Below are 25601 nucleotides of genomic sequence, written 5' to 3'. Positions count from 1 at the left end.
TCGGTGTATAAATTGCAGACTACCATTGTCTTGCGCAGAACCTGAGTTATCAGCCCTGACAGCCACGCTTGGACGACTACGAATGAAGCAATTGCACTCGCCCAAGGGATAGCGTTTTACTGTGAAAATGCGGCCGGATTCGAAACTATAGTTACTGAGATCATAGAGTTGTAGTCTTATCGCGTTTGACGCCGAGGTTGATACCGATGACAACTCGCATACGGAGTATCAGGGCCAGTGCAATCGAAATAGATGAGATCACTTTGGGTCGTCCAGAGAAGAAACGTATCAATCACAATGCGAACAATAGATGTGTAGTCTGCGCACTAAACACAAACAGAGCGAAACACAAACAGAGCGACCCTAATGGCATTTTCAACAACGTAAAGATACCGCTCGAACGCGAAGAGCTCAAGTTTTCAAATGAAGTCCAGTTTTCCACCTGGTGTGATGAAACGCGACAAGTCTTTCAGTATACTTACCCAGAACGCCGAAACATGCATGGCTATCCAACGACAATGCTTCGTCTAATCCAACCAGGTATCAAAAGCGAGGTCCGTAACAGACGACAAAATGAACAATGAAAATAGAAAAGAGAAAAGAGAACTAGCCGAGCCCGGCGACCAAATTAAGAAAGTGAGATACCCCCGCCTAGTATCTCTCCCCAGTCACCGCCAGCCCAGATCCAGTCGCCCATGCTGGTACTCGCCCCAGACTGGGCGCTGCGAACGAGGTCAACCAAGCCCTTGAACACATTCGAGTAAGTGGATGCAGAGCTCTCCTCGTCCTGCGCGACGGCGGTGACATTCGTGCGGCCAACAGCATTGGTGACGCCGTTGAGGTTATCCACCGTGTCGATGGCCGGGCCCTTGTCAAAAAAGTCCACTAAGATGAAAGCTGGCTGGCGGCCCCAGGTGCTCTGGCAGGTAGATGCTGCATCGCCAAGATTTCCTTCGGCTCCGGAGGGAGCATTGGTGGTACCCACGTAACTTTCATTGGGGGCCTGGTAGTCTAGAAGGATGGTCTGATAGAGGAAGTGGTTCTGGAGTGGGAGCATGTTGGCCGAGATAGCCGAGGCTGCATTACCACTATACCTGGTAGGTCTGTCGGCCGTGCAGGAGAAGTTCGACGCTGATGTCACGTCGTATGGGTTTTCGAAGATATAGGTGAACTCGTCCATGAGGTACGTCGCGCCCGAATTATCGTCTAACGATGCAACGAACGTCATCAACCGGGTTCCAGCATCGATCAACTCCTGTAGTGTCGGCCAAGAACTCGGCGCGGATTCCGAAGTCGGAGTATAGGCGTAGTCGGTGATGTTTGCAGCTTCAAACTCCGCAGCTAGGTCGGAGGCCGTGGCACTGTCCGAATTCACCAGCAATACCGTCACCACTATCGACGTTCAGTATGGATATCCCAGCGCAAACAAGCTTCCACAAGCCGTACCTTCATTTGGATTTGAATCCAACCAGTCCTTGATCTCAGACAACCATGTACGAAGCCTGCCAGCATCCAGAAGGTCGCAGCTCGAATGACAGAGTCGCCATTGGGAGTCGCTGTTGTGGACTTGGGCCGATACCAAGCGGACACCAGCATCGAGTTGGACGGTTGTATTGTAATACCTAGGAGACGGTCCAAGTCAGTGCCCGAAACATGGCCGGGGAGCGCAGAGGAAGCGTCCAACTCACTGATTGCCAGATATCGAATTGCCCGTCGACTCGTCTCTCAAAAAAGGACTATCATGCGCGCCAAGGTGGGTAATGTCGCCATAGGATTTTGAGCAAAGGCTGGCCGCGTTATTGCAAGCTGTGGAGTTGGATTGTTGTCTAGGGATGATAGATGTGGCCGACGCGAGGGGGAGAAGAGACAGAAGCGCGGCGACTCCTAACATCTTGTGATATGGAACAGCGAAGTGTCTTGTTTGACAAGACTTTGGGGAGAAGGGGCCTGGAATATCGTTTGGCAATGGAGCAGCAGACTAGCTGCAGTTTGGAATGTTAGAACTGAGTAAATCCACTGTATACCGATAGACCCTAGGTAGGCAGTGTCATCAAAGGAAGGTTCAAGGTTGAAAGAGAAAATGAAAAGGGAGGAATGACTCGTATTCCATGGCCATCACTACGTTATATTTGGAATGAGGGCTGATGGCCGTCGATCTGATTCTGGACACAATACAGGTGGGACCAGAGCTGTCATTATTGGTGTATCATCGGATCTGAGACTCTTGGTCGTTCACAGACGAGAGAATTGGCGGTCCAGTCGCTCCACGCGACTTTGAAGCTGTCTGGACTCTGGGCTCTTGCGACTATTCTTAGACGAATCGGCAGCCGAGCTGACGTTTGGGACACGCCAGCTGTGTGGCGGAGCAAAACATTCTCGTTTCCTAGGCACTAGGTATGCACGTGACTTAATTGCTTGGCGGTCTTATTACATTTACTCGGGGCTCAACTCTAGGTATCAAGATTAAGACACAGCATTATTGTATTATATTCTGGGCAAATTGTCACTTTTCATCTTTATTGACTGATATCGCCGTATTTGTCCATGTATTTCCACATATTAGCTCGATCGGCCCGATGTCGAGGCGTGAGCTTCGGAGAAGCGTTCTGGAGAATCGACTTCAAGGACTCCTTTCGTAAACGATCATATAGATACGGCTGCCCCCAGGCACAATTGATATCTTCAATTACCCGAGAGAGTAGATAAGGGTTCTCCTTCCGTAACTCACGGTTCCTGGCTCGGTTGGAAAAGAAAGGCGTCTGACTATAAAGCATAATAAGGCGCCTCTCGCTGACTTGACCAATGAGTGATGACTTGACGTGGACACCTTTCTCTCGCAGCTCACGCAGGAGCAATATGCCTCGAACAAATGGGACCAAAGGTTCACCCTGCATTCCGGTCGCGTGGAAGCCCTTCATCCGTAACATGGTGGGTGGCTCTATGATGAACCCCCAGCTAACTATTGCTTCTTGCATTTGTGGGTTGAAGATTCGTTGCAGGATCAACGGGTCATTCCCCGGGACTCGGGGATCATAGCGGCGGGTCAGCCAGAGACAGCAGGCGCGCAACTCCCCCCAACGTGCGATCATGCCATATCGCTTGACCACTTCAATCCAGAGTTCCACGGGAACATTCGTACCTGCCAATGCAATGTTTTGTACATATTTGAAAGCAGATTGTAGGGTATGTGTCGAGCGGAGATTGGGCTGGTTGACTGGCCTACGCCCTGGTCTCCGGGGGCCAAAAAGATAGGTGATCATGAAACCCATGGTTTCTTTCGTCAAGGTAGAGCCTTGAGCGAGCATCTCAGCCACTATGCTGGCGGCCAAATCATTCTCCCCGGCTGCAATATGTTTTTGAAAATGAATTCTCAACATCTCTGGACCTTCACCAAGCAGCTCTTTGAGTACCACCAGGGTAAGATTATATTGTCGCAAATCTCCAGCGGCATAATGTGATATTAGTAGTGACGATTGGGTCTCAGCATCCTCAAGCACGTCATGATGTTGATCACTGTGGATCAGGTCGGAAAGAAGTATTTCTTCGTGGTAGCTGGCAAGCTGGCGCAGGAGTCGGACGAAAACGCTGTTCCCTATAGAAATATTGCTTTGCTCAAGCTGCTCAAGCTTTGCTAGTAAATCCTGGCTCCCACCGGCTCGCCTGGCCAATTCGCGCAATGACTGCGGACCGATGGCTGAAACACGGAACGTCTTTAAACCGGAGATAATCATGTCGAGAGATAGAGCCTTGGTAGCAAAGATCCGAGCTCCAAATTCGTCTTTCAACCCATTATCGTCAGACTCAGATTTGACATCCACCTCCGGAGCAGATTCCACTGCACAGGGCATGCCGGAATCAATTGCTTCTTCAGGTGCAAATCGTTCGTCCAAGTAACGCCGCAGTCTGCTCCTCGTGGTACTGTTGGAGAAATACCGCACGTACTCTAGCAATGGTTGCACCTCCTCGAGGGAACGGGGGTGATCGCCTTGACCGATAAGAAATTCATGCATTCGAAGTAGTTCTTTGGACTTTCCGCTAGCCATCAAAGCAGATATCACATGGCCGTATACCCGGTGGCCATCTGTATGCTTGCATATTGCTCGAAAGGCGGCCATCCGCGCCCGGAAACCACCAGACACTTTTTCAGAGATGTCAGAGTCGGACATGGCCAATGTGAAGCACCCGGCGACATCATCGTTAGCAGGACCGTGGGCACCTTGAACACGCTTGTGCCATTTTACGGCTTGCCGTTCCATTCCAAGCTTAACGAACGAACCCACGATGCTTTGGTATAGCTTCGACCACCGCTTGCCTGTCTGATTTTGCAGTTCCAATGCGTGCTCCAAGACCTGATTGAGAAACGCCTCGTGTTTTAGCCCGTAGTCCACAAAGCTCTGCCAGAAGAAATTCGCAGTCTCCCCTTCTACAGGGAGCTGTAGCCCGCCGACCCGCTTCATCATTCCCTCCCAGATCTGCAAGACTCCCTTGTCCCCATAGTGCCGTTGCCGGTACCGAAGCAATTCTAGCCAAAGACTAATATCGTCTCTATGAGCGGGATCATCCACCAGGCGAGTGCCGATGTCGTGGGTATGTCCAACGTCGGATTCGTACTCCAGTCTTTCTGGATGTAACCCTAGGTCTTTCCAGGGTCCTAGTACTTTATTCCCAATACTCGCATAGTCGTTGTCTTTCGCATCACTCGTTGGGTGAGGCTCAATGGGGGCCAAGCGGATCTTCGAAAGTCTCTTCGATTTATTGGAAGCTCCATTCTTTGGCGGCGGTGGCCGTGACCGTCGGGCCTGGCGAAACAACGGCTTGAACGCGGACGAGTAGCAACGGAGGCATTTTTCATGCAGCTGGGGTTCCAAGTGCTCGATGACAGGCGGAGACGATATTAAGGATTCAAGGACTGAGAGCGCCGATGGCCTCTTCAACAATCGGAGAAGAGCCGGTCGCATCAGTTTGGAAGGGCAAATGATGCTTAGAACTTAAGAGCGACCTGATCATCCTGTCTCATCAGTGCACGAGTAGAGATGTTGGTGTGATTGCTCAGAAGAAACGGAGCAGCAATCCTAAGCTCAGTGCTTCCAGCGCCAGCTTCAGAAATTCATCGGACTTCTGCCGAAGAAAGCCGCCTTTCCCAGCACTGACTAGGTCCAGGTTAGCGCACCATTAGTAAGACAGCGACTTTGAACGGCGAAAGAATCACGTGCAGGAGCTGCATTCGGGCCCACACATCTCGACATCAACTGATCGTTCGATCCGTCATTGCGCTCGTACTATCCTCTTACAAACCCCTCCTCCTCACACTCATACACCGTCAAAATGCTTCGCACCGCTCCTCGTATGGCCGTGTAAGTAATACTTTGGCAATTCATATTCAGTCGTCGCAGACAGCTCGCCGTTGACCGCGGAGCCGACATCATAAGATGCCCTGGTCAATTGGCCGAGCTCTGACTCGGGGAAACCACCTCATTGAGATACCCAACTTGCTAACTTCGCTTTTACTCCTGTGCAGGTTCGTGTTCCGCGAGAACCGCGTCCCTTATTACCAGCGTCTCTTCCAGCAGCACGACGGCAAGCGCCAGTGGTACAAGGTCAGTCCGCGCACAAACAACCCACCTGCGATCTCTTCCCTTGCGACGACTACGACAATTAACTAACCCGGATATCCTATGTTTAGACCTCTCGCTCCGGCTGGGTTATGTACCCCTACCTCATCTCCGTCTACGGCATGGGTGTTGGTGAGTTACCTGGAAATGACATATTGGGTCACTTATCGCTGACTCCATTCTAGCTTGCACCTACGCCATGGGCCGCATGGTCTTCGTTAGTAAACCCTTTGCCCATGGGTCCATAAATGCCCGCTACCACAAGACTCGAGTAGAGCCTGATCCGGTTTGATAACATGCTAACGCTCACTCAACAGGGCCACAAGACCTGGTTCGGCGAGAAATAGATTGAACCCGCTGTGTCATTGATGCTCCGATTATTCATACAGCCTTGCTGGAGCCGATTGGCGGTGTACCTCTAGTTATTATGGGCTAGTAGAGTGGGTGATTCCGAGGTTGTATATAAGCTAGAGCCCCAATGTGAACTTTTTCCTCAGTTTCATATCACCTTAGATACCCGTAATCTCGTCCTAGCATTTCACATCCTGTGCGTTGGTGGGGTGCGTATACAACTTGCAAGCGTTCCAAGCATTGCACATTCGTGTATGTATGCCAGCCCTTTTGTTAGAGATGGCTCGAAGCCTTCTTTCGAGGCGCGCAAATATAGCCGCTGATCTGAGAATTGACCTAGCGACAAGTGATTATGTATAGATTTCATTCAACCAATACCGAAAGGACTTGGATATATAAGAATCATGCTACCATAAGCTCTACCAGTCATACAAATCTATACCGAAACAATGTATACGCCTTCCAAAAATGCCAACAGAACGCAAACCAGACTACTCTCGGAAAGCAGCCTTGAGCTGTTCCACAAACTGCCACACCTCAGTGTAGGTGTTGTACAGCGGAGTAGGTGCAACGCGGACAACGCCAGGCTCGCGCTTGTCGCAGACAATCGAAGCTTCTTGCAGCTTCTCGGCGACCTTGTGCAGAAGGCCAGGCTTGAGGAGTAAACTCAGCTGGGCGCCTCGTGACTCAGGGTTTGAGGGGGTAATGATGCGGAATGGACGGGTCTCGTCTGTTGTGTCTTCCAATAGCAGGTATTCCAGATACGCGGTGATGTGGATAGATTTCCGGCGCAGTTCGGAGATCGAGGTTTGGTCGAAGATGGAAAGGGAGGCGTTGAGGCAGGTGAGATCTGTGGCAGAGGATGTTGAGAGTTGGAAGCCGCCTGCTCCTGGGATGGGCTTGAATTCTGAAGACGTATGTTAATGGATATTCCTGATTCAACGGTAGATGCTGGGACATTGACTTACTGTTATCCATCTTGAACCTGATGGACCGATCACCACCATACCATCCTGCGAGCCTGTGTCGGAACTGAGGAGCGTCCTCGCCTTGGCTGTAGTCAACCTTTCCGTGCTTCTCGTGAACGAAAAGGCCGCCCATTGATCCAGGCCCAGCGTTGCCGTACTTGTAGGTACACCATACTGCAAAGTCCACGTCCCACTCGTGGAGCTTCAGCTCAACATTTGCGAATGCGTGGGCCAGATCCCAACCGACCATTAGTCCCTTCGAGTGTGCATAAGCAGTGATGGTCTGGATGTCGAAGTACTGTCCAGTGTAGTACTGGATACCAGGGAGAAGAATCAGAGCAGCTTCATCGGCATGCTCGTCAATGATGTTGAGGATCTTTTGCGTGGGGATTTCATACTCGCCCTCATCAGGGCCAATGAGTACCATGGACGTATTCGGGTCCAGCCCGTCGTGCCAAGCGATATGAGACTCAATGGCGTACTAAATATTGATATCAGTCACTTGTTCGGGATAAACGGCACAAGTTCTGGGAGTCTGGTGAAACTTACATGATCACTAGGGAATGCTTTCCAGTCCAGCAGGATCTTGTGCTTGGTGGCAGTGGGCTTGTAGAAGCTTGCCAGTAACAGATGTAGGTTTGACGTAAGCGTTCCCATTGCGATAACCTCCTCTGGCGCAGCTCCGACAAGCTTTGACATTGAGCTTGCCGCTTGCTCAGCCATCACCCACCATGGGTCGAGGGGAGAATCCTCAATTTTGGTGAAGTGGCCGTTGACGCCGATAGACGCCCATGTGTCTAGGTGGGCTTCCATGTACTTTGCAGTGGCTTTGGGCTGGATACCGAGCGAGTTGCCACAGAAATAGATGCATGGCTCCGGTGAGAGGTCTGGCGCAACATATATTAGCAAACGAAGTGCACTGGGTTGCGTAATGGCACGTACTGGGCTTGGCGAGCTTCTTGGACTGGATGTTGGACTTGGAGGGAATGATGAACTTCTCGCGGAATGCAGCCAGAGGGTCAGCTGCATCCAACGATTTGGCGAATTCCCTTGTAGCAGCATTCTCTGGGAATACCGGCTTCACGCCGTTAACGCCGTTGACATGGTTGGACATGATGAAGAGACGAGAGAGGAGAGGGTATATTCAAGGAAAGAAGGGTTACGCAAAAGAAAGAAGCATACTTGAGACCTCAAGCATTCCCTGCCCGGGACCTTTATAGCGGGGAACCAGGCATAACCGATACGACGATAAGAATTCCTGAAGTCGTATACGGCGAGATCGGCGGGATCCGAAGGCAGTGATTGATGGAGTTGGGGAAGCCGGATGCTGGTCCGCCCCCGCCAAGTAAGGACTCTGGCCCTGGCCCGGATGTCTTCCGTGCCCACTATGCTTTTGGCATCAATATCGCTTTTTCTTCGATTGGTTACAGTTGTCGATATACTGGTCTTCGATTACCTATCCTGTCTGGATCATCGTTATCTAGCCTATCTCCGGAATTATGACGGTCACTTTTCGGAGATCAGTGCAGGGGTTGACACAATCCATGACTCGCCTGTGTTTTTTCCGGCGGCTGATGCCCTTCACTTACTGAGCATGGACGTTAGGAAAAAGTTGAAGATAAGATTCAAGTGAGCGTCTTCCGGGCCCGCTTCTGTCATGCCATTAAGCAATACCATTACGTTGGGTCGACCATATTTAAGAAGGGTGGTTTATGCATGCTTTGACTGCCTCATACTTCAATAGACCACTCCATCTTCATTACATCCTCACATCCAGTGTCACTTCACACATCAACCGACATCACAATGCTTTCCTCACCAGATTTCTCTCTTGAAGAGTACGAGTTTTCTCTTCAAACCGGCTTCCTCCCGGAGGCTCCCCCTCTGCAATGTTTACCGGATCCTTACTACGCCCCGTGGGAAGCCGTTGCCCGGGATTTGACAGCCAGTATACAAGATGGCACCATCCATCAGGCCGTAGAAAGCCTGCCCGTCCTCACCACCGCAAACTTGCAATCCAAGCCAGAATGGAGGAGGGCCTATGTGGTACTCTCTTACCTCACACATGCTTATGTTTGGGGAGGCGAAATTCCAAAAGATGTAAGTACTCCATCCCTGGGCCTCTGATACGGTTGCTAATCACTGGTGTGTTTTGACAGGTTCTGCCCCCAGCCATCTCAGTACCCTACCTAGAAGTTTCAAGTCACCTAGAACTTCCTCCCGTGGCCACTTACGCAGCCCTCAACCTATGGAACTGGTCGACTTCGTCACCCAACGACGATCTCACCTGTGCCGATAACCTGTCAGTGACACTATCATACACAGGAACCAAAGACGAGGAGTGGTTCTTCATGGTGTCCGTCGCCATGGAAGCAAGAGGAGCCCGGGTCATTGAAATGATGCTTAACACCATCCAAGCCGTGGCCGTCGGCGACAACCAGAGGATCGTCGCCTATCTCAACCAGATCAGCGAAGGATTCAATGAGCTGGCTCGTATCCTGGAACGAATGTACGAGAAGAACCGCCCCGCCGTCTTCTTCCACCTCCTCCGACCCTACCTCGCCGGAAGCAAGAACATGGCTTCAGCCGGCCTACCGAACGGTCTTTTTTTTGATCAAGGAAACGGAAAGGGCGAATGGCTCCAGTATAGCGGCGGGAGCAACGCTCAAAGCTCTCTCATTCAGACCTTCGACATCTTCCTCGGTGTCGAGCACACAGCCATGGGAGGCCCAACAAAAGCTGAGCTTCCGAGGGCGAAGATGGGCAAAACCCCATACATCCAGGTTCGTGGAGCTACCCATTTGCCGCTGAGTATGAGCGATTCTGACCATTCGATGCAGGAAATGCGAAACTACATGCCCGGCCCCCACAGGCGGTTCCTGGAAATGCTCACTCGAAACGCCAACCTCCGTCCGTACGCTATGAGCTGCAAGCTCGGCACACCCGTTCGGGACGCATACAACGCCGCCGTCATGGCCCTCGGATCGTTCCGTGACAAGCACGTCCAGATCGTGACAAGGTACATTATTCTGGCGTCGAAGCTGCCTCCTCCAGAGAACACGCCTGTCAGGATGAACCTGGCTTCAACGACGCAGACCCAGATGAAGGACTCAAACGAGAAGGTCTCAGCTGGCGTCAGCGGCACAGGAGGAACCGATTTGATTCCGTTCCTGAGACAAACTCGGGATGATACCAAGGCTGCGGCAAACTTCGCGGATTAAAGGGTTTTTGATTGCGTGACTCTGCTGGATAGAGATACACCTTTTTGTTATTGTACTTTTAGCGAGAACAAGGCACTTTTCTTGATTTGCCTGGCATTATTCCCATACAATAATATGTATTCGTTGTCTAGCTATTACACCAATACATGCAGGAGGCCTTAGAAGAGCGAGATATTGCTGCTTGACCTAGCAGCTCCAGCCAACCAGGGGCAAGGGGAGCTTTACCCAAAGGAAATATTGGCCACTGCCGTATTGGCAAATGCACGCACATGCAGGTGAAATCTGCGGAACGGAACATGCTCATCTCGCCCCATGAGACACGATCCTCGGGTTCGGCCAAGACCGGGCGCCGCATTTGCTGATGCCTTTCCATAGGGCTGGATTATGATAGATCCCTAAAAATGAGAAGGGTCGGGACAGTCTCTGGCGTCCACTATGGCGAGCACGCGGACATTCTTCCCAAATGATTAGGAAGGACTTGGATGTGCTTTATTAACGAAAACCGAATAAAGGTGTTTTCAGCCCTCAGAGGCGGCTCATGCAGAACCGTTACCTCTTCTTTGTCGGCTGCGTAGTAACCTTTTCGCTTTCGCGCAACTCCGCTAGTCTTTTCTCTCGAGCAATAAGCCTCTCTTTCTCATCCTTGATCAGTTGTTCAACAGTTTTAGTTGCCTCCGCCAGCCGATCAAGCTCCTTATTCTCCGCTGTCCGACTATACGGGTTGTCGGGCGTTTCGTTGTACGGTATCTCCGCCGTCCTACCATTACCACGTTGCTGCTGCGCCGATTTCGCGTTTTTCCCACTCTTCCCCTTATGCGGTTGCTGCGCCCCAGAGCCCCCAGTAAGGTACTCGTAGAACTGCTCGACTGGCTCATTGAACACGGCCTCCTCGTAATTCTGGCTGACAACCACCTCCCGCCGCTCCTTCTTGCCCTCCGCATCAGGGCCATACGGATGAAGTTTCAGGGGATGCCAGAGAGTCTGCGGCTTCTCCATGGACTCCGGCACGAAATAGATCTTGATCTGGATCTCGAATTCACCCCAGCCGGTCTCAGTCACTTCGTAGGGCGGGTGCTCGATGGTGCGAACATTCTGTACGTAGGTTTCGTGGAGCTTAAACTGAACCTTTTTAATCCAGTAGGAGATGTCTTCGCCGTTCACGCCGCGGACGTACACGCGCCATTGGTGGGTGTGGTCTGAGGATACGTCGCTTGGTTTCGTAGCCGGGTCGAAAGGTTGCGCTTCGCTACCGAAGACTGCACTTGTAAGTATTTCCCCACGGGAGGCAGAAGAGAAGCAAGAACTCACCAAATGGTCGAAAGATTGAGACTCCCTGATGGCTTTTGGGTCAGTCTTGGCTCCCTGCGTTGGTTTCGCTGGATACTCACCCTGACACGCTTAGTACCCGTAGCAGAGGGCATCTCGTAAAACACAGTACCCAGAGGCGTATAGAGCTACGTAGATTGGTTTGGTGTAACTCGCAAACGTGGAAGCTCGAAAGGCGCAAGGTTAGAGGCGATGAAGATGGACCCTGGCCGAGCGCGTCTTTTACCAATTAAAGCCAGCACGTGATATTGCGATAAGGACTCCGATAAGCAACCTTCCAGAAGGTGGTGCGATCCAGCTCCGGCAGAGCTTCTTCCGCAGTGGGTTCTGGCGTCATATTCATCCATGAGAATGCGCCAATCCTGCAAGTGAGTCCGCAGAATCAAATCGGCTACTGCAGAGTTATATCCAGCAATCATATTTGAACCTCGAAAAAATGGCGACGAAAAAGCTTGTTGTTGCCGGTGGAAATGGGTTCTTAGGTACTTGCGCCGCGCTCGTCGAGATAAACTGTGCTAATGGACCTGGCCATGCTCAGGGTCAAGGATATGCAAATCAGCAGTCGCAAGAGGCTGGTCTGTAACATCTCTTAGGTACGCGCCTTTTTCTCCCCAGTTCAGTCTATCGGGGCATCTAATATTCTCCACGAACAGTCGATCGGGAGAACCACGATGGGATGCCGTCACAAGCTCTTCCCAGCGTCCTGGTTGGGCAAAGTCGGTGGAATGGGCTAAAGCCGACATCCTAAAGCCAGAGACGTACAAGCCTGCTTTGAAAGATGCGACCGCGGTGGTACACAGCATGGGTATTCTTCTTGAAGCCGATTACAAGGGCGTGGTACAAGGGCGGGAACCGATCATATCCGGCTTACGAAAGGCCTTCAGCTCCTCGAAACGCGGGAGCCAGAATCCTCTTCAAAGGCAAGAGGGCGAGGCGCTCAAGGCGCAGGAAAGGGATGGCCAGTTTACATATGAGCTTATGAACAGGGATTCCGGTATGTACCAAGGTGGGACTGTGGCAAAACGCAAGGCTAACATGTTCGGGAATGATAAAGCTATCGCTTTGGCGCAGGAGTCCTTGAATGAGCACGCCTCGACATTCCTCTATATATCCGCCTCATCGGGTGCCCCGATGCTTCCGAGCAGGTACATCACAACCAAGCGAGAAGCGGAAACAACAATAGCCTCCCAACTCCCAGAATTGCGATCTGTATTCGTGCGCCCTCCGTTCATGTACGACTCGAGCAGGAAGTTTACCTTGCCTATAGCGCTTGGTGGCTTCGTTGCATCGCAGTTCAATGCGCTCGTGGGTAACAGGCTGGACTTCTTCGGATCGATGGTGGATAAGCCGTTCCAAGTTGACATGGTAGGCGAGGCGGTGGTCGAAGCGTTGGAAGATCCGTCTGTGAGCGGGCCCGTCGGACCAAGGAAGATCGAGGCTTTGGCCACTAAAGCGTGGAGAAAGAGTATGCTGTGATTGTCGCCGTTGGAATGTGACGGAGTCTTTGCAATGGCTCGCCTGGAAAAACTGTTTGACGACCCGTCATTGTTTGGTGTTGAATGAATTGGTAGCGGCCGCACGCGGCGAATCACTGTATAATAATTGTATCATATCATATCATGGTACCTCGCTCGAAACTGTCACGTATTTCGGTGGTGTACTAGAAGAAAATTAGCTTGATCCTTGGAGCACTGGAGAAGACTGAGGACAAACCTTGTTGTAGAAACGAGCCAGCTTCTGGTTGAACTGCTTGTTCTTCTCGTTGATGTAGGTAACGTCGCCTTCATCATCGCCACCGCGGCGGTCTCTGCGTTTCTTGAGACGGACCTCTTCGGCCTTCTTCAGGTCCGCAACTAGTTTATCGACAGCAGCGCGATCGGGTTTGCTCTCGGTAAATCCAACCGTGTCCGCCGTAGAGTAGAACGTGCCGTTCTTATCCACCGCAATCATTTCCCCATCGGCGGTTTCGACAATCTCAAGGTCGCCATTTGCAGCAGCCTTCTCGATCGCTGCCATTTTGTCGTTCTCGTATCCTTCAAGGTCAGGTTTGATCTCCCGGAGCTGTCTCTTGTACACTTTCCGCGCATCCTGAGTATAGTCTTGGAATGCAACGTCGTCTCGATGGCGCTGCTTTTTTTCCATCCGCCTGTCCCATTTCTCGGATTCGTCAATGGTCCAGTCCCATGCGCGTTTACGCTCGAAATCCTCTCCAGCAGCCTCTGTGTCAGCTTTGAGTAGGTTGTGCGAGGCAAAGGCATGTTTGCGCGATAGCGAGGATAGTAGGGAGGGGTCGGTTGCTAAACGCTGGGTTTCGGCGGCTGTCTCTTTCAAATTGCGTTCATTCGCGGATTTCTGCCATGGGGTTAGATTATGCGAAATGAACGTGTTCACCGGGGAGTCAGTAGCACTTACTGCGCGTGCTTGGAGTGCCTTGAACCTCTCTTTTCGGTCGCGGGCCCTTGTAGCCGTGCTATCCTCCTTGTCGCCTGTCTGTTCCGTGTTGGAAGTCTCCTCCAGGCGATCTGACGTATTGGATTCCGTGTGTGGTGTCGCCAACTTCTCTTCGCCCTTTTCGCTCTCCTCAATGGGAGGCTGCTTCAAGTCTTGCTGGGCTGACATCTCGCCAGTAAATATGACTGCTGTGAGGATGAGCGAGTGACTGGATGGAGATTCCCGATGAAACGTTGTAGAAATGCCCCAGCCTTACGGAGGGAATGGCCGCCCGTCTCACCGCCTAGATAGGCATGCAACCAGAGACCGCCTGTTTGAATAGTCGTTCCGTCGGTATACGGCTTGGTGAAAGGCTAATAATACAGGCAGGCATTGATCGTGCAGGCTCCAGCCTCCGTGTAGGGCTAGGCCATTCCCTTTGTTTAACCCCGGCCATGATCCCTGTCAGCGTAGTCAGCGGATCACGCTCCCCCGTGAGGGGGAAGGGTTGGCATGTGTTTACCAACATCCGACTCCATTGTGGCTCTGTTTATTCTTTGGCTGTGAACTTCGATGATTAGCTCTGGTTATTGCTGGCTCCGGCAGCCATCTAGTAGAGTGGTCTACAGGCTACCGCTTGCTCTACCCGGATTGCGCCACGCTTCTTCTGCGATCATACCAGACAGACCTGGGCCTCCGCAGTCACAGCTACTCAGATTTGCCCTGACCGGTGGGGCAGGCCCGGCGTACGCGGCGGGTGAGCGGCAACTTGTGAATGTCTTTTTGGAAGATTGGCCTTTGAACTCCACGCCAGCCCCATTATGGACTCCTCGCACTGTGAAAACCAAAGGCGGCCCTTCAAGAAGCACCCCGACGTATGCCCTGGCAAACGCGCGAAATCTTCGAAAGGTACGGCATTTCATAGAGAAGAATGTGATCAGCAACTCTGGCAAGACCCATGCCTTCCTTAATTCATCGGCGGCGTTGGCAAAAGCGCTGAAAAACTGCGAGCGAGGCAGTTCATCACACGCGGAAATTCTTGCCTTCATCAACGGGCTCGAGGAGAGGCTGAAACTGATTGGTAGTCCGAATCTCAGAGTCGTTCATGTTATGGGCATGCGCTACGCATGTGCTGCCTTTTCCGAGCCCGCTTTGCGCCATCACTTGAAGCAGCATTATCTCTCTACTGGTAATAAATACTTAAGGCTGTCAGAAAGTGTTGACCTGGTGCGGAATCTCTTATCAACCCTTGAGGCGTTGTCATTTCAGGATCCAAAGCACAATACAGACAACTTACGTCGTTTGGTCACTGGGAGCCGCGGTCCAAGCCTAAACAAGATACTCTGGTGGACGCGCAAGGATGTTATTCCCATGGAGGTGGGAGAATACCTGTCTTTGCTCGTTAGGCTTAAGATCGATCGTCTGGAGAAGCAAATATGGGAAAGATATCTCAAGGGCCTCACTCGCAACACCGTTCCTTCTTACCCGGAGGCTAGATCAGCGTACGTCTATGCCATGTCTCTTGTCGATGCCGGCAAATCGTCAAAGGCTGTGGATATTCTAAAGCAGGCATCGCTGGCTTGGCGTACTTTGCCCGGTATCTCGAATTTCGAACGCACGAGGGATCTTCTAAAGGACGACGCCATAAGCAGTGTGCTGGGCCATCTTGTCACTGAAGGCGAGTTTGTTAGGCTCCTGCATAACCAGCTGGGTGAAATCGAGCAAAAGCTTGGGATTACTTGGCTTGGGGAATTGCATCCTGACGAGTCTCTCCACATTGGGCTCTCGAACAGCCGCGTTGCTACTGGCCAACCAGTGCTGGACATGGACGGGGATAGTCCTGGCTACGAGAGTGCTGAAAGACTGGTTGCGGAAATTCGAGCTCGTGGATGCTCCAAATCCCCTGCTGAACTTGGGAAGATTGCCGACTTGTTGGACGAGTACGAGGGAAATTTGATACCTATCTCCATCGAAACCTGGCCAAACTATGACACCAAACTTTACTGGGCACCTGAGCGCTCACCGCTGGAACTCGGCAGGGCTTCATCGGCATCCGACATTTCCCAGGACCCACTACTCTCGAATTTAGGGCTGGCCAGAGTCATTGCATGCGAGAAGCAGAGCGCCTTCGTCAAGCTTGTACAAACACTGCATTTGATCCAACTTGGGTACCTTCTTACCGAGAAACTATCATCCTCCGCGGATGGTTCCGACGCGTCACCCCAGCTGGAACACTCTGGTTACATGGTGGCCTGGGATCGTGTTCACGGTAGACTGCTGGTTGTCTATGCAGGTACATCGCGAGGAAAGGTCGATCCTTCTACTGGATTCTCAGCTTACACTAAGCCCGCTTTCATGAGATCAATCATGGTAGTACATCCCATTCAGGATACCTGGGCACTCGGTCCAACTATCTGCATTAGAGGATACCGCCTTGAACTGGATCCCTGTCCGGATCTGATCCTCAACAAAGACAGAGAAGCGGGACAGACAAGAAAAGGTCCTGAGGCAGGGGTGCAGCCGGCAACTGTATCGACCTAACGTGTGTCGTCCTACGACGGATCAGCTGAAGTTGAATTGTATGCTTCTGCAGCGTCTGTTCCTGTGTCGACCGTGTGGTCTTGCGTTGGTATGATGGTTGTAGTTCTGTCTAGCTACTGAGCAAGGTATCTACCCGCAGTGGCCGTGTATTTAGAGAGAGTGCAGCTCGAGGTAAAACTAACGGACGCATGCCTTAGTACGTCGAGAGCTATGCGAGTGTGTTTCTTCTATGGGGGCAAAGACTCTACGAACGTTGATTAAGTATTCATGAAAAAGCAACATGACATTCTCACTGCAAACTGCCTAGTGCACCGCCATTACAACCTCCACGACACTCCCCAATGACTCCTTAAGTCACCCCCGATCTCCATTCTGGCAATCCGAAACCAAATTCGTGCCCGAGCTTAGCCACAAAGTCAAGTTCAATAGCAGACGCTCAACACCAAATCATTCGACGCCTCCAACAAGCGCACCTGGCTACCGCTGGGGGGAACGCCCTCATTCCACCAGATCTCGGGCTCCGAGGGCTCAACGGTGACAATCTCACCCTGGAATGGGTCGCCAAAGACATCGGAGAGGTCGTACCAGACCAGGTTCTCGACAAGGTTATACGCGAAGACCGTCTGCGGAGCGCTGAGGTACAGGCCGTTCTTGACGGTGGTAATCTTGATGGCGACGCCGCCGCTCTGCGAGTCGCGGCGGTACACCTCGGAGTAGCTGTCGCCCGGAATGAGCTGGTACTGCGGGCTGATGTCCTGGCCCACGGACCACAGGTAGATGGGCATCTCGCAGTTGTTGAAGACGATTGCGTGCCCGATGGTTTCGTTGGGCGAGGGACGCATCATGGGCATGTTGTTGGTCTCCACGACGGTGTTGACCATTCGGGGGCGGGGGATGCCCGCGAGGGCAAGCGGGGCGAGGGAGAGGATCGCGGCGAGGTTGAAGTGCATTTTGGCAGTTGAGGCTTTGCTTGCTTGATTGCTTGTTCGGAGATTGTTTGTCTGTCTGTCCGTCTTGCTCTGCGCTGCGCTCTGTGTAGAGATACTCCTCGGTTTCGGCGGTTTCGAGCTCCTCTTTATACACATCCATTCTCTCCTATCCAATATCCTTGTCCTTACTCACCGTTCATTCAGCTGGCAAGTGAGGCCATCTCAGCAGCCAGTGTAGCGTTCCATTTACACCCGGGTCCGCTACCAACGTGTGCTTGCCGGTAGGCAACATACGCGGCCGTCCAGGATACGTAATTAACAGGACTTATTGTGTCTCTGTCTGACTGTGTAATGTCCGAACCATCACCAGTCGGTTTGGTCACTAACCTCTTTGAACCTGGAAACGGCTCGACGGGCCGAGGCAGTTGAAGCATGTTACATATCAAACCATGCACTTTCTTACCTTGGCAAAGTCAAGGGAGATCGCGATTCATGGTAGGACGGAGGGAGCACAGAAGATGTACCTGCATGAACTGCTTCAGATAGCTCGTCGTACGTTGACTTTGGACTCAGCATAGTAACAATGTGTTGACGTAGTACGAGCTAGGCATCAGCAGCTTAACCCCCTGCCAGTAAAATGTAGACTGAAGTAGAGCAACACACGCCACAAATCGCGACTTGTCAATATTCAAGGCGAGGTAACTAAAAGCGGATAGAGAAGCGACTGCCGACCCGACGATCTGGCACTGTCAAACCCGAATAAATGAGCCGGTTCTAAGGGCTTTGAATGGTGGAAAGTGGCCGTGATCACGACATCGAACCGGGGGATGATGAATGCTGGTTGGGTTTGTCGGCTAAATGACTGTAAATAGAGCTTAATCTAAGGATATTGCGAGGGACTAAATGCATAAGCATTGAAAAGAATACATTTGGTTTGTTGTGAGCTTAGATTGGGCAAGGTATATACAAGAATCTAAATAAAGCGAGGGCCGACGATTCGGTAGGTGCTGCAACTCGACCGTTGCTCAGACGGGAGCCACGAACTCGTTCCCCGTACGGCGTACGACATGGCAATGTTATAGGAAAAGCGACCAGCGTGTTTCCTAATTGCCCGCCTCTGTCTGCACTGAGCCCACCTCCGTCTCAGTGCCCACCTCCGTTTGTAATGATGCGACTTCCGATGTCCCTAGCGGAATGTCACCCTTCCGTGCTGTCACTTGGAGGAAGCCGCTGGGTAATCCATGCAGTTCGATGCTAGATTCAAAGCCGGTCCGCTCGACGATCGCTTCAAATTTAGGGTCGGACCCGTCGGAATATGCTGACGAGTAGACGGCCCAGTTGTCATACTCCGTCGCCCCATTCCAGCTCATATGGGCCAGAATGGAGTCTGGGCCTGTCCGTCGGACAACCATGGCGGGCTTCCAGAAAGGGGTCGCCTTCCATTGGCATTTGTAGCCGCGATATGATGCGACTGCATTATCCTCGCCGAACTGGACAGTGAGAACCTCGTTGTTTTCTGCGTCATACTCTTTTACTCGAGCGATTGATCCATAGCCAAGAAGAACATGCTGAGTGTCCTCGCTGAGAAGCTGGTAACTTCCCTGGCTGACACTGTGGATCACATCGTCTGTGTCATTCAATACTCGATGAGTGTGGACCTTGCGATTCACCATATCCACATCAAAACTCAACCCGGTGGTTGCAGCGACTTCATCTGTCGGAGTATTCGCGTTGTTGAAAAGACTCATCTGAAAGCCCTCTTCTGTCTGGTTATAGATGCGGATATCATGCTGCCAAGAGAATGAGGCGTTATCATCAATCTCGAAATCGCCCGTGCCTTTCTCGCCCTGCTCGGTATCAGCAACATGTTTTTTTGAGTTAGAAGACATTAGAGGCGACGTACACCCAGCCTCCAGAGAACGGATCCATTATTGTGGACAAAATACCCAGACCAATAGTGACGAAGCGAGATTATATAGCCGTCTTCCATCAGTTCAACCGAGTTGATATGGTAGGCATCATAAGGCGTCTCCTGAGACCCGACATCATCTCCCCAGCCCTGTTTCGAATCCTCAAGAGGTATGTCTTCCAGGTGGTCCAAGACGCTCCAAGAAAACACAATTTCGTTCGTGGCAATATCAATCTCATAGAATTTCCCATCCAGCATATGGTCGTCCGGACGGCCGCCAATCGAGGTCAAATCGTGCTGGGTCACATTGTAGGCCGTCACTAGCAAGGTATTGCGATGTGTCACATGGCTCTCGTGGAGGTCGATGTATGAATCTCTCGAGTTGCCGTCCGGAGAGACAAAATCGTCTTGAAGTGTGACGGTATAGATCTCGCGATAGGTGTTGTCGAGAATGTGGACGGTACCATATCCGAAGCCTAGCTTCATCATGTTCCCTGCCCAAAAGGTGATGACATCCTCGTTGAAGAGTTTCTGCACCTTGAAATTAGCGGTAACTTCTTGCGGTCCCTGGTAGACCAAGTTGGCATCTTCATCGTATATCAAGGCAGCGGTTCCCAGTTCCTGATTTCCACGAGGCCCAACAAATATGTACCCCGGATCCGTGTGGCCGCTCTTCGTTACTGAGACTTGCGGTGGTAGGAAGGGAGCGGTTTGGAGGGTCATGAACGGAAAATTGTCGGCGGCTGCTCCAACAGACAGCAGCAATGCGCTGCAGGCTGTGAGAAAAAGGCGGGCCATCTCGAAACACCGAATCTGGATCCTTAAGCACGAAATGAACGAATATATCGAAAGGAATGGCGGCGTGATAGAATGAGCGACGGGGTATATTAACTGGAAAGTACAGAAAGAAGATAAACAAACGCTGAATTCAAGACAAGATACCGATCAACAGCATGTCTTCCCGTCCTGTCGCTAAAGAGGAAACAAGAAGAGACAAGGGAGAAATCATCCAGAGAGTTGGGAGTTGAAACTTGAAGATCTGCGACAGTTGACTGGCATCAGAGCAACTCCACCGCCCGTGTTTCTAGCCTTCTACAGGCCGATCGCCAAGGATTTCCCCAGAGGACGCGCAATTCTGCACGGGAATCACGAAACAGCTTCCCAGAATCAAGACGATCTTTATTTTTTGGCAGATGCTTTGACCCTGAATGTCTTTCGGCCTTGAGAACTGGAGTTAGTCTCCTTTGACAGGGTAAAATAACTGTTTGACAGGGCTTTTTAAAAAAGAACCCTAATTAGGAAAAGTATCCCCGGGGATACCGGTATACTTTTTATTGGGCGGCAGGCGGGTTTGGGCGGCAAATGAGTAAGGCACGGTATGTCACAAGGAATTTCGGACAAACACAACACAGATGCGTTGGTACAGTGACTACGCGTAAGTTCTTGATATCTACCAACATCAAAGGTCTGGAAAACCTGATGCCCAAGCGCAAGGTCGAGCCCTGGTCAGAAGACCAGTGCAATAATACTTATCGTCGAAAGCGTTCCCTCCGCGCTTGTGGGGAGTGCCGCCGACGAAAGCGCAAATGCGACGGACGGATGCCCTGTTCGTCCTGTGCAGGTCATGGTTATCGCTGCGACGTCGGTCTTACTGCGCTTTCTCCCGTGCAAACCAACGGGGTAGAGAAGCTCGACGAGCCATCTCCAGAGATTACCAGTGAAAATCAGCCCGCGAAACAAGGAAATCAAGAGACGGGTGACCCCTGGGACACGGTGGTCACTCAAAAACGCCGCTCTCGCATTATAAGCCGTCACAGCGCCGCCGCCTTACCACGCGTTCTCGGCCACGAGTTAGACGATCCATCACCCCCACGATTACATTCCTACGCGTGGAATATGGGTATCCGCACAGAGTGCCGAACCAAATTTGTTTCCCAGATCACTTCACTTATTTCCGAAGAAGAGTGTCTCAGCTTGTCGAATGTGTTTTTCAGCACCGTTGAATCTGCATTTGCCTTCATCGAGCGAGAATGGTATTTTCAACGAGTGCAGTCCAGATGGCAATCCATGCAGAGCGAACCGGGTCTGGAAGCGGTCATGTGTGGTGTAATTGCCTTAGGGTCATTCTTTTCGAACCCATCCCATTATCTCGAATCTAAGTTTATCGATCAGTGTGTGCTCATTCTGGACATGGCAAATGCTGAGCCCAACGCTTACCTGGGAACGGAGTTTTTGGCTGGCTGGATTCTGCGCTCCTTGTATATGCGATTGACGACACGACCTTATATGGCGTGCATGGCTAGTCAAATGGCTATGCATATTGCCGAAGTGCTGGGTTTTCATCGCGAGCTGACGTCCAGATCTATGATCACGACGTCGGACGAATTGAATGTGGATCGCGAGGAGGCTGAGACACGGCGGCGTTATTTCTGGACGGCCTGGTCGTTGAACTACATCTTATCAACTGAATATGGTCTTACGCCCGTGCAACTGCGCGCAGTGACTTGTCACCTTCCCTCCAGAGAAATTGCACGAGCGCCTGCTGGGATTTTGAAGTTCGTTGAAGCAGTTCGTGTTTTGCAGGACGGTTGCGAAGATCACGAAAATCAAGTTCCGAGGGGAGAAATTGAACATTATCTGGGTCGTCTCACTGTCTCCGAGGAAGATGGAACCGCACTCCTCGCCACATTTTGCGCTGACATCTGTCTCTGTCTGTTGCGCCGTGTGCTCTGTGTCACTCGTGCTATCAACAAATCTAGCACCTGCACCGCAGTCACCATCTTGAAAAAAGCGTTTGGCAAGATTCGCGAGTTAGTCGATCTACAGCAGCCATGGTGGAACCTGGTCAGCATACCATTCCAGACCATTTGTGTGTGTTTATGGTTCAATTCCATGCCGATGCTGTCCCTTCTGCGAGACGCAATGGATCTGCTTCGGTTACTTGCACATACTTTTGATACGCAGATGACTCGAGAGGCACTGGCAACCGCTCAGCACCTGATCAGTGCCTCGCAAGACCAGGAGGAAACAAAAAGCAGACTCAGACAGGCGGCACTAGATAATCTCTTGCAATCACACTCGGCGACTGATGTGAACCTATTGTTCCCAGATGCAGGGCTTGATCTGCTGGATGATTGGCTGGCTCTGCCCTTCTGAGCTGTGTTATATCTCCAAGGCATTCTGAAGCCCGAGATTTATCTAGACCGAAGAAATGATTGATTTAGGGGCATGTTCTTCCGTACTCACGATTTCTTTCAAATATACACCGATGAAAGCCGGTCGTTGCCGCAGTCTTGGAAGTCGAGTGTCTCCAAGCAATACACGAATGTAACAGGTAGGTACAGCTAACACATTAAAATCAGAAACGTATGCCGTTGGTATGGTATTGTAGCTATGCAAACCAATGGATCGATAGAACTGGATATGTCAAATAAGAGACAAAACTTGATGTTCTTTCTATCAATCTAGGGAAAGGCTGCCGCTCTTATCTATTAGCTAGCTTAATTTCCATAGACTCGGCCCATTTGACCGCATTGCTTTTGAATAACCAGATAATTCCGATGCTCGCCCAGCCGATAACTGCCAATCCAGAAAAGATCCACCGGGGCCCAATGGCACTGATCAATGGTTGCATGACCACCACGACTATGCACGCAAGGCTATTGCGCAGGACGTTGTTCAACGCCACGCCAGTGCTAGTCCGTCCTGGCAGTAATTCTGTCAGCATTGTCGACGTCATGCTGAAGACCGTGCTGCTCCCGAGACCGAAAAAAAATGTCGCAATGCACTATAACGAAGGTTGGAGAGGTAATCAGCACGACTCAACCAGAAGAAGACAACACAAAGAGAAGAAAAAGGCGGAAAAGAAAAACCGCTCACGGGCATAGAACTCACCGGACATAGCCAGAAGACACCTTTGTCAATAGTCCAGCCAAACCATAAACTCGCCGCCGGGTACATCAAGGAGGCAAGCCATGCATTCTCTCCCATTCGATCTCCTGGGAGATACTTGATCTGGCCGGTCTCCACATTGAACCGACCCGATGATTTAGCCCGTCGCCGCATGATATGGTCGGTCCACCGGCCACCCAGAAGCGACGCCATAATCGAACCCAGGGCACAAGGGATATAGACAAGGCCGACGATGATCGGCGAAAAGGAGTACGGGGCGTCGGAAAACATGGTTTGTAGGGTAATGCTGACCGCGTAGTAGCAAGCAAACGTGCTGCTAGCGTAGTAAACCGTGAGGAGGACTGGGGGGAATTGCAGGTAGGCTAGTACTTTAAACGGCTCGACGAAGATGCGGCAAATCCGAGGGAAGGAAATCATGGAACCTTCATCAATGTCGGGAGAACTTGCGTCGGGTGCCTGTGCTCGAGTCGAAGACTTGCGAACGAATGAGGTCTCAGGGAGGCAAACGAGGATGAGAAGCCAGACAATGGCGCCGTATACCACAGTGGCCCACTGAGTAGCCCGCCAGCCAAGCCGTTCGGTCAAGATGCCGCCCAGGATAGGAGAGATGAGCGGGCCGACCATCGGACCCAAGAAAAAGTAGCCCATGGCTTGCCCACGCCGCTCAACCTCCCAGAGGTCGGCCACGGTTCCCGCCCCAACCGCTTGAACAGATGCCGATGCGCCTCCGCAAAGAACGCGCATGACAATCAGCATGCTGATCGATGTGCTCTCCGCTGAAACTATATTCCCCACCAGGAAAATGGCAAAAGACGTGAGGTAGACCGGACGCCGTCCGTAGAGCTCCGAGATCACCGACCACCAGAGCGGGATGATCCCCATGGCCAGGATATAAAATGCGATGGAAAGGTTTACAAGCGATCGAGAGGCGTGAAAGTATGCTGAGATTTCCGATAAGGCGGCTGTGTAGGTGATATAATGTCAGTTTTATTGGCATTGGTAGATAAGACAACGAAAGGAGGAAAACTAACGCAATAGCATATTGCTCTGAAGTGGTGCAGCGACCGCAGCCAGAGAGACAATACCAGTAAATAAATACTTCTTCCATGGTTCGTATTTCGTTGCGTTATTAAGAGTAGAAAAAATAAGGACCTTATCATAGAAACACTGCTGGTGGATGGGTCTCACGCTGGGTGTCAAGACACCTTGCTGTGAACTCGCCAGCTCTTCATGTGTCTTTGTAGCATGTGTAACCATGTTGAGGATTTTAATTGGTGATATTCAATTTATTCTTTACAAGACAGCCGTTTAAAATATGTCCCTTGCCCGCAATATCCGCGGTGGTCCAGCCATGTACAGTAGATTCTCCTCCCAACGCCACTCCGCGGTGCTGTATCCATGGTTAGGGTTACTTTAAACTTAACATGAGATTGCCTTTTCACTTTCATAAATGTCCGCGGTATCCGCAGTAGCCGTAGCAGCAATATCCCAGCATTCATAAAACCCCCAAGGAGATGAGAACCTTGATTCACTACCATTACTCGCCCTGTTTCCTCCCCATTGATCATGTCGTCCAAGAAGATTGCCGTTGTGGTCTGCAGCACCCGCGAGCCTCGACTGAATCCCTTTATCGCTCGATATGTGCTCGATCGTGCCGCACCCTACATTGAGACCGAAGCCATCGAGATCCTTGATCTCGGCGACCAAGGTCTTCCGCTATACAACGAGCCTGCTGTGCCCTCACACCTTCCTGAGACCGATCCGACACCTCACTACGTCCACACCCATACGCGAGCCTGGTCCGCAACTGTGCAACAGTACAGCGCTTTTGTATTCGTGACCCCGCAATACAATTGGAGCATTCCTGCGGCTCTGAAGAATGGGCTGGACTTCTTGTTCCATGAATGGCGGGGCAAGCCGGCAGCGATTGTGACATACGGAGGGAGGGGTGGTGGAAAGGCCGAAGGTCACTTGCGCCAGATTCTGCAAGGACTGCGCATGGATATTATACCCACGGCTCCGGCACTAACAGTCAAGGCTACGACGCTGGATGACTGCTTAAAGACTCAGCAGATCAGTGTGGCTGATCTGGATAGGTGGCGGGAATTTGGTGTGGAGGAGCAGATGTCTTCTATGTTGGCGGAATTGTTAGAAAAGGTTCGTGGGAATTGATCATAATCCTCCACTCAGTGTGGCTGATCAGGGGCGATTGCGGGAATTTGGTGTCTAGGAGCAGGTGTTTTCCGTGCTGGTGGATGGAGCTGGTTAATAAATTCTACGTCTGAACTCTCTAACCATATGAAGACCTCTTTACCAAAAAAAATAGGGGATGTACGTGAATTGGACTTAGCGCAAGGGTAAGCCTGGTAAACCAGTCAAGAACTAAAAGTAAATTAAGCCTT

General features: G+C 51.4%; 14 protein-coding genes across 14 annotated transcripts; 6 read left to right on the top strand and 8 right to left on the bottom strand.

Annotated features, from left to right (window-relative positions):
* Nucleotides 1-628: 628 nt before the first annotated feature.
* Nucleotides 629-1891, bottom strand: DSM5745_04785 (uncharacterized protein; the record flags this gene model as incomplete). The annotated part of the gene is made up of 3 exons (XM_026746801.1): nucleotides 629-1392; nucleotides 1447-1622; nucleotides 1689-1891. 3 exons carry the CDS (start codon nucleotides 1889-1891, stop codon nucleotides 629-631), a joined length of 1143 nt encoding a protein of 380 aa, XP_026604281.1.
* A 625-nt stretch (nucleotides 1892-2516) lies between these two features.
* DSM5745_04784 (uncharacterized protein) lies at nucleotides 2517-4958 on the bottom strand (the record flags this gene model as incomplete). The annotated part of the gene is made up of 1 exon (XM_026746800.1): nucleotides 2517-4958. The coding sequence occupies one exon, from the start codon at nucleotides 4956-4958 to the stop codon at nucleotides 2517-2519; it is 2442 nt and encodes an 813-aa protein (XP_026604280.1).
* A 367-nt stretch (nucleotides 4959-5325) lies between these two features.
* On the top strand, nucleotides 5326-5904 carry DSM5745_04783 (cytochrome c oxidase subunit 7; the record flags this gene model as incomplete). Its single annotated transcript, XM_026746799.1, has 4 exons — nucleotides 5326-5354; nucleotides 5519-5597; nucleotides 5684-5744; nucleotides 5798-5904. The coding sequence occupies 4 exons, from the start codon at nucleotides 5326-5328 to the stop codon at nucleotides 5902-5904; spliced, it is 276 nt and encodes a 91-aa protein (XP_026604279.1).
* A 550-nt stretch (nucleotides 5905-6454) lies between these two features.
* DSM5745_04782 (kynureninase) lies at nucleotides 6455-8045 on the bottom strand (the record flags this gene model as incomplete). Its single annotated transcript, XM_026746798.1, has 4 exons — nucleotides 6455-6870; nucleotides 6932-7412; nucleotides 7481-7818; nucleotides 7874-8045. 4 exons carry the CDS (start codon nucleotides 8043-8045, stop codon nucleotides 6455-6457), a joined length of 1407 nt encoding a protein of 468 aa, XP_026604278.1.
* A 692-nt stretch (nucleotides 8046-8737) lies between these two features.
* On the top strand, nucleotides 8738-10152 carry DSM5745_04781 (indoleamine 2,3-dioxygenase; the record flags this gene model as incomplete). Its single annotated transcript, XM_026746797.1, has 2 exons — nucleotides 8738-9031; nucleotides 9091-10152. 2 exons carry the CDS (start codon nucleotides 8738-8740, stop codon nucleotides 10150-10152), a joined length of 1356 nt encoding a protein of 451 aa, XP_026604277.1.
* Nucleotides 10153-10701: 549 nt separating this feature from the next.
* yaf9 (YEATS domain-containing protein YAF9) lies at nucleotides 10702-11573 on the bottom strand (the record flags this gene model as incomplete). Its single annotated transcript, XM_026746796.1, has 2 exons — nucleotides 10702-11413; nucleotides 11461-11573. The coding sequence occupies 2 exons, from the start codon at nucleotides 11571-11573 to the stop codon at nucleotides 10702-10704; spliced, it is 825 nt and encodes a 274-aa protein (XP_026604276.1).
* A 341-nt stretch (nucleotides 11574-11914) lies between these two features.
* horA (ubiquinone biosynthesis protein COQ11) lies at nucleotides 11915-12954 on the top strand (the record flags this gene model as incomplete). The annotated part of the gene is made up of 2 exons (XM_026746795.1): nucleotides 11915-12057; nucleotides 12132-12954. The coding sequence occupies 2 exons, from the start codon at nucleotides 11915-11917 to the stop codon at nucleotides 12952-12954; spliced, it is 966 nt and encodes a 321-aa protein (XP_026604275.1).
* Nucleotides 12955-13090: 136 nt separating this feature from the next.
* Nucleotides 13091-14097, bottom strand: DSM5745_04778 (pre-mRNA-splicing factor SYF2; the record flags this gene model as incomplete). The annotated part of the gene is made up of 3 exons (XM_026746794.1): nucleotides 13091-13138; nucleotides 13192-13830; nucleotides 13891-14097. 3 exons carry the CDS (start codon nucleotides 14095-14097, stop codon nucleotides 13091-13093), a joined length of 894 nt encoding a protein of 297 aa, XP_026604274.1.
* Nucleotides 14098-14481: 384 nt separating this feature from the next.
* Nucleotides 14482-16449, top strand: DSM5745_04777 (uncharacterized protein; the record flags this gene model as incomplete). Its single annotated transcript, XM_026746793.1, has 1 exon — nucleotides 14482-16449. One exon carries the CDS (start codon nucleotides 14482-14484, stop codon nucleotides 16447-16449), a length of 1968 nt encoding a protein of 655 aa, XP_026604273.1.
* Nucleotides 16450-16871: 422 nt separating this feature from the next.
* DSM5745_04776 (Bys1 family protein) lies at nucleotides 16872-17399 on the bottom strand (the record flags this gene model as incomplete). Its single annotated transcript, XM_026746792.1, has 1 exon — nucleotides 16872-17399. The coding sequence occupies one exon, from the start codon at nucleotides 17397-17399 to the stop codon at nucleotides 16872-16874; it is 528 nt and encodes a 175-aa protein (XP_026604272.1).
* A 1082-nt stretch (nucleotides 17400-18481) lies between these two features.
* On the bottom strand, nucleotides 18482-20085 carry DSM5745_04775 (arylsulfotransferase family protein; the record flags this gene model as incomplete). Its single annotated transcript, XM_026746791.1, has 2 exons — nucleotides 18482-19225; nucleotides 19282-20085. 2 exons carry the CDS (start codon nucleotides 20083-20085, stop codon nucleotides 18482-18484), a joined length of 1548 nt encoding a protein of 515 aa, XP_026604271.1.
* A 681-nt stretch (nucleotides 20086-20766) lies between these two features.
* On the top strand, nucleotides 20767-22443 carry DSM5745_04774 (uncharacterized protein; the record flags this gene model as incomplete). Its single annotated transcript, XM_026746790.1, has 1 exon — nucleotides 20767-22443. The coding sequence occupies one exon, from the start codon at nucleotides 20767-20769 to the stop codon at nucleotides 22441-22443; it is 1677 nt and encodes a 558-aa protein (XP_026604270.1).
* A 522-nt stretch (nucleotides 22444-22965) lies between these two features.
* Nucleotides 22966-24456, bottom strand: DSM5745_04773 (uncharacterized protein; the record flags this gene model as incomplete). Its single annotated transcript, XM_026746789.1, has 3 exons — nucleotides 22966-22992; nucleotides 23182-24161; nucleotides 24231-24456. The coding sequence occupies 3 exons, from the start codon at nucleotides 24454-24456 to the stop codon at nucleotides 22966-22968; spliced, it is 1233 nt and encodes a 410-aa protein (XP_026604269.1).
* A 309-nt stretch (nucleotides 24457-24765) lies between these two features.
* Nucleotides 24766-25371, top strand: DSM5745_04772 (flavin-dependent quinone reductase; the record flags this gene model as incomplete). Its single annotated transcript, XM_026746788.1, has 1 exon — nucleotides 24766-25371. The coding sequence occupies one exon, from the start codon at nucleotides 24766-24768 to the stop codon at nucleotides 25369-25371; it is 606 nt and encodes a 201-aa protein (XP_026604268.1).
* Between the last annotated feature and the right edge of the window lie 230 nt (nucleotides 25372-25601).

The sequence above is a fragment of the Aspergillus mulundensis genome (assembly GCF_003369625.1).
Source record: "Aspergillus mulundensis strain DSM 5745 chromosome Unknown scaffold_4, whole genome shotgun sequence".
NCBI lineage: Eukaryota > Fungi > Ascomycota > Eurotiomycetes > Eurotiales > Aspergillaceae > Aspergillus > Aspergillus mulundensis.
The sequence above is the reverse complement of the archived record's forward strand: the minus strand, read 5'-3'. Positions and strand labels throughout refer to the sequence as shown.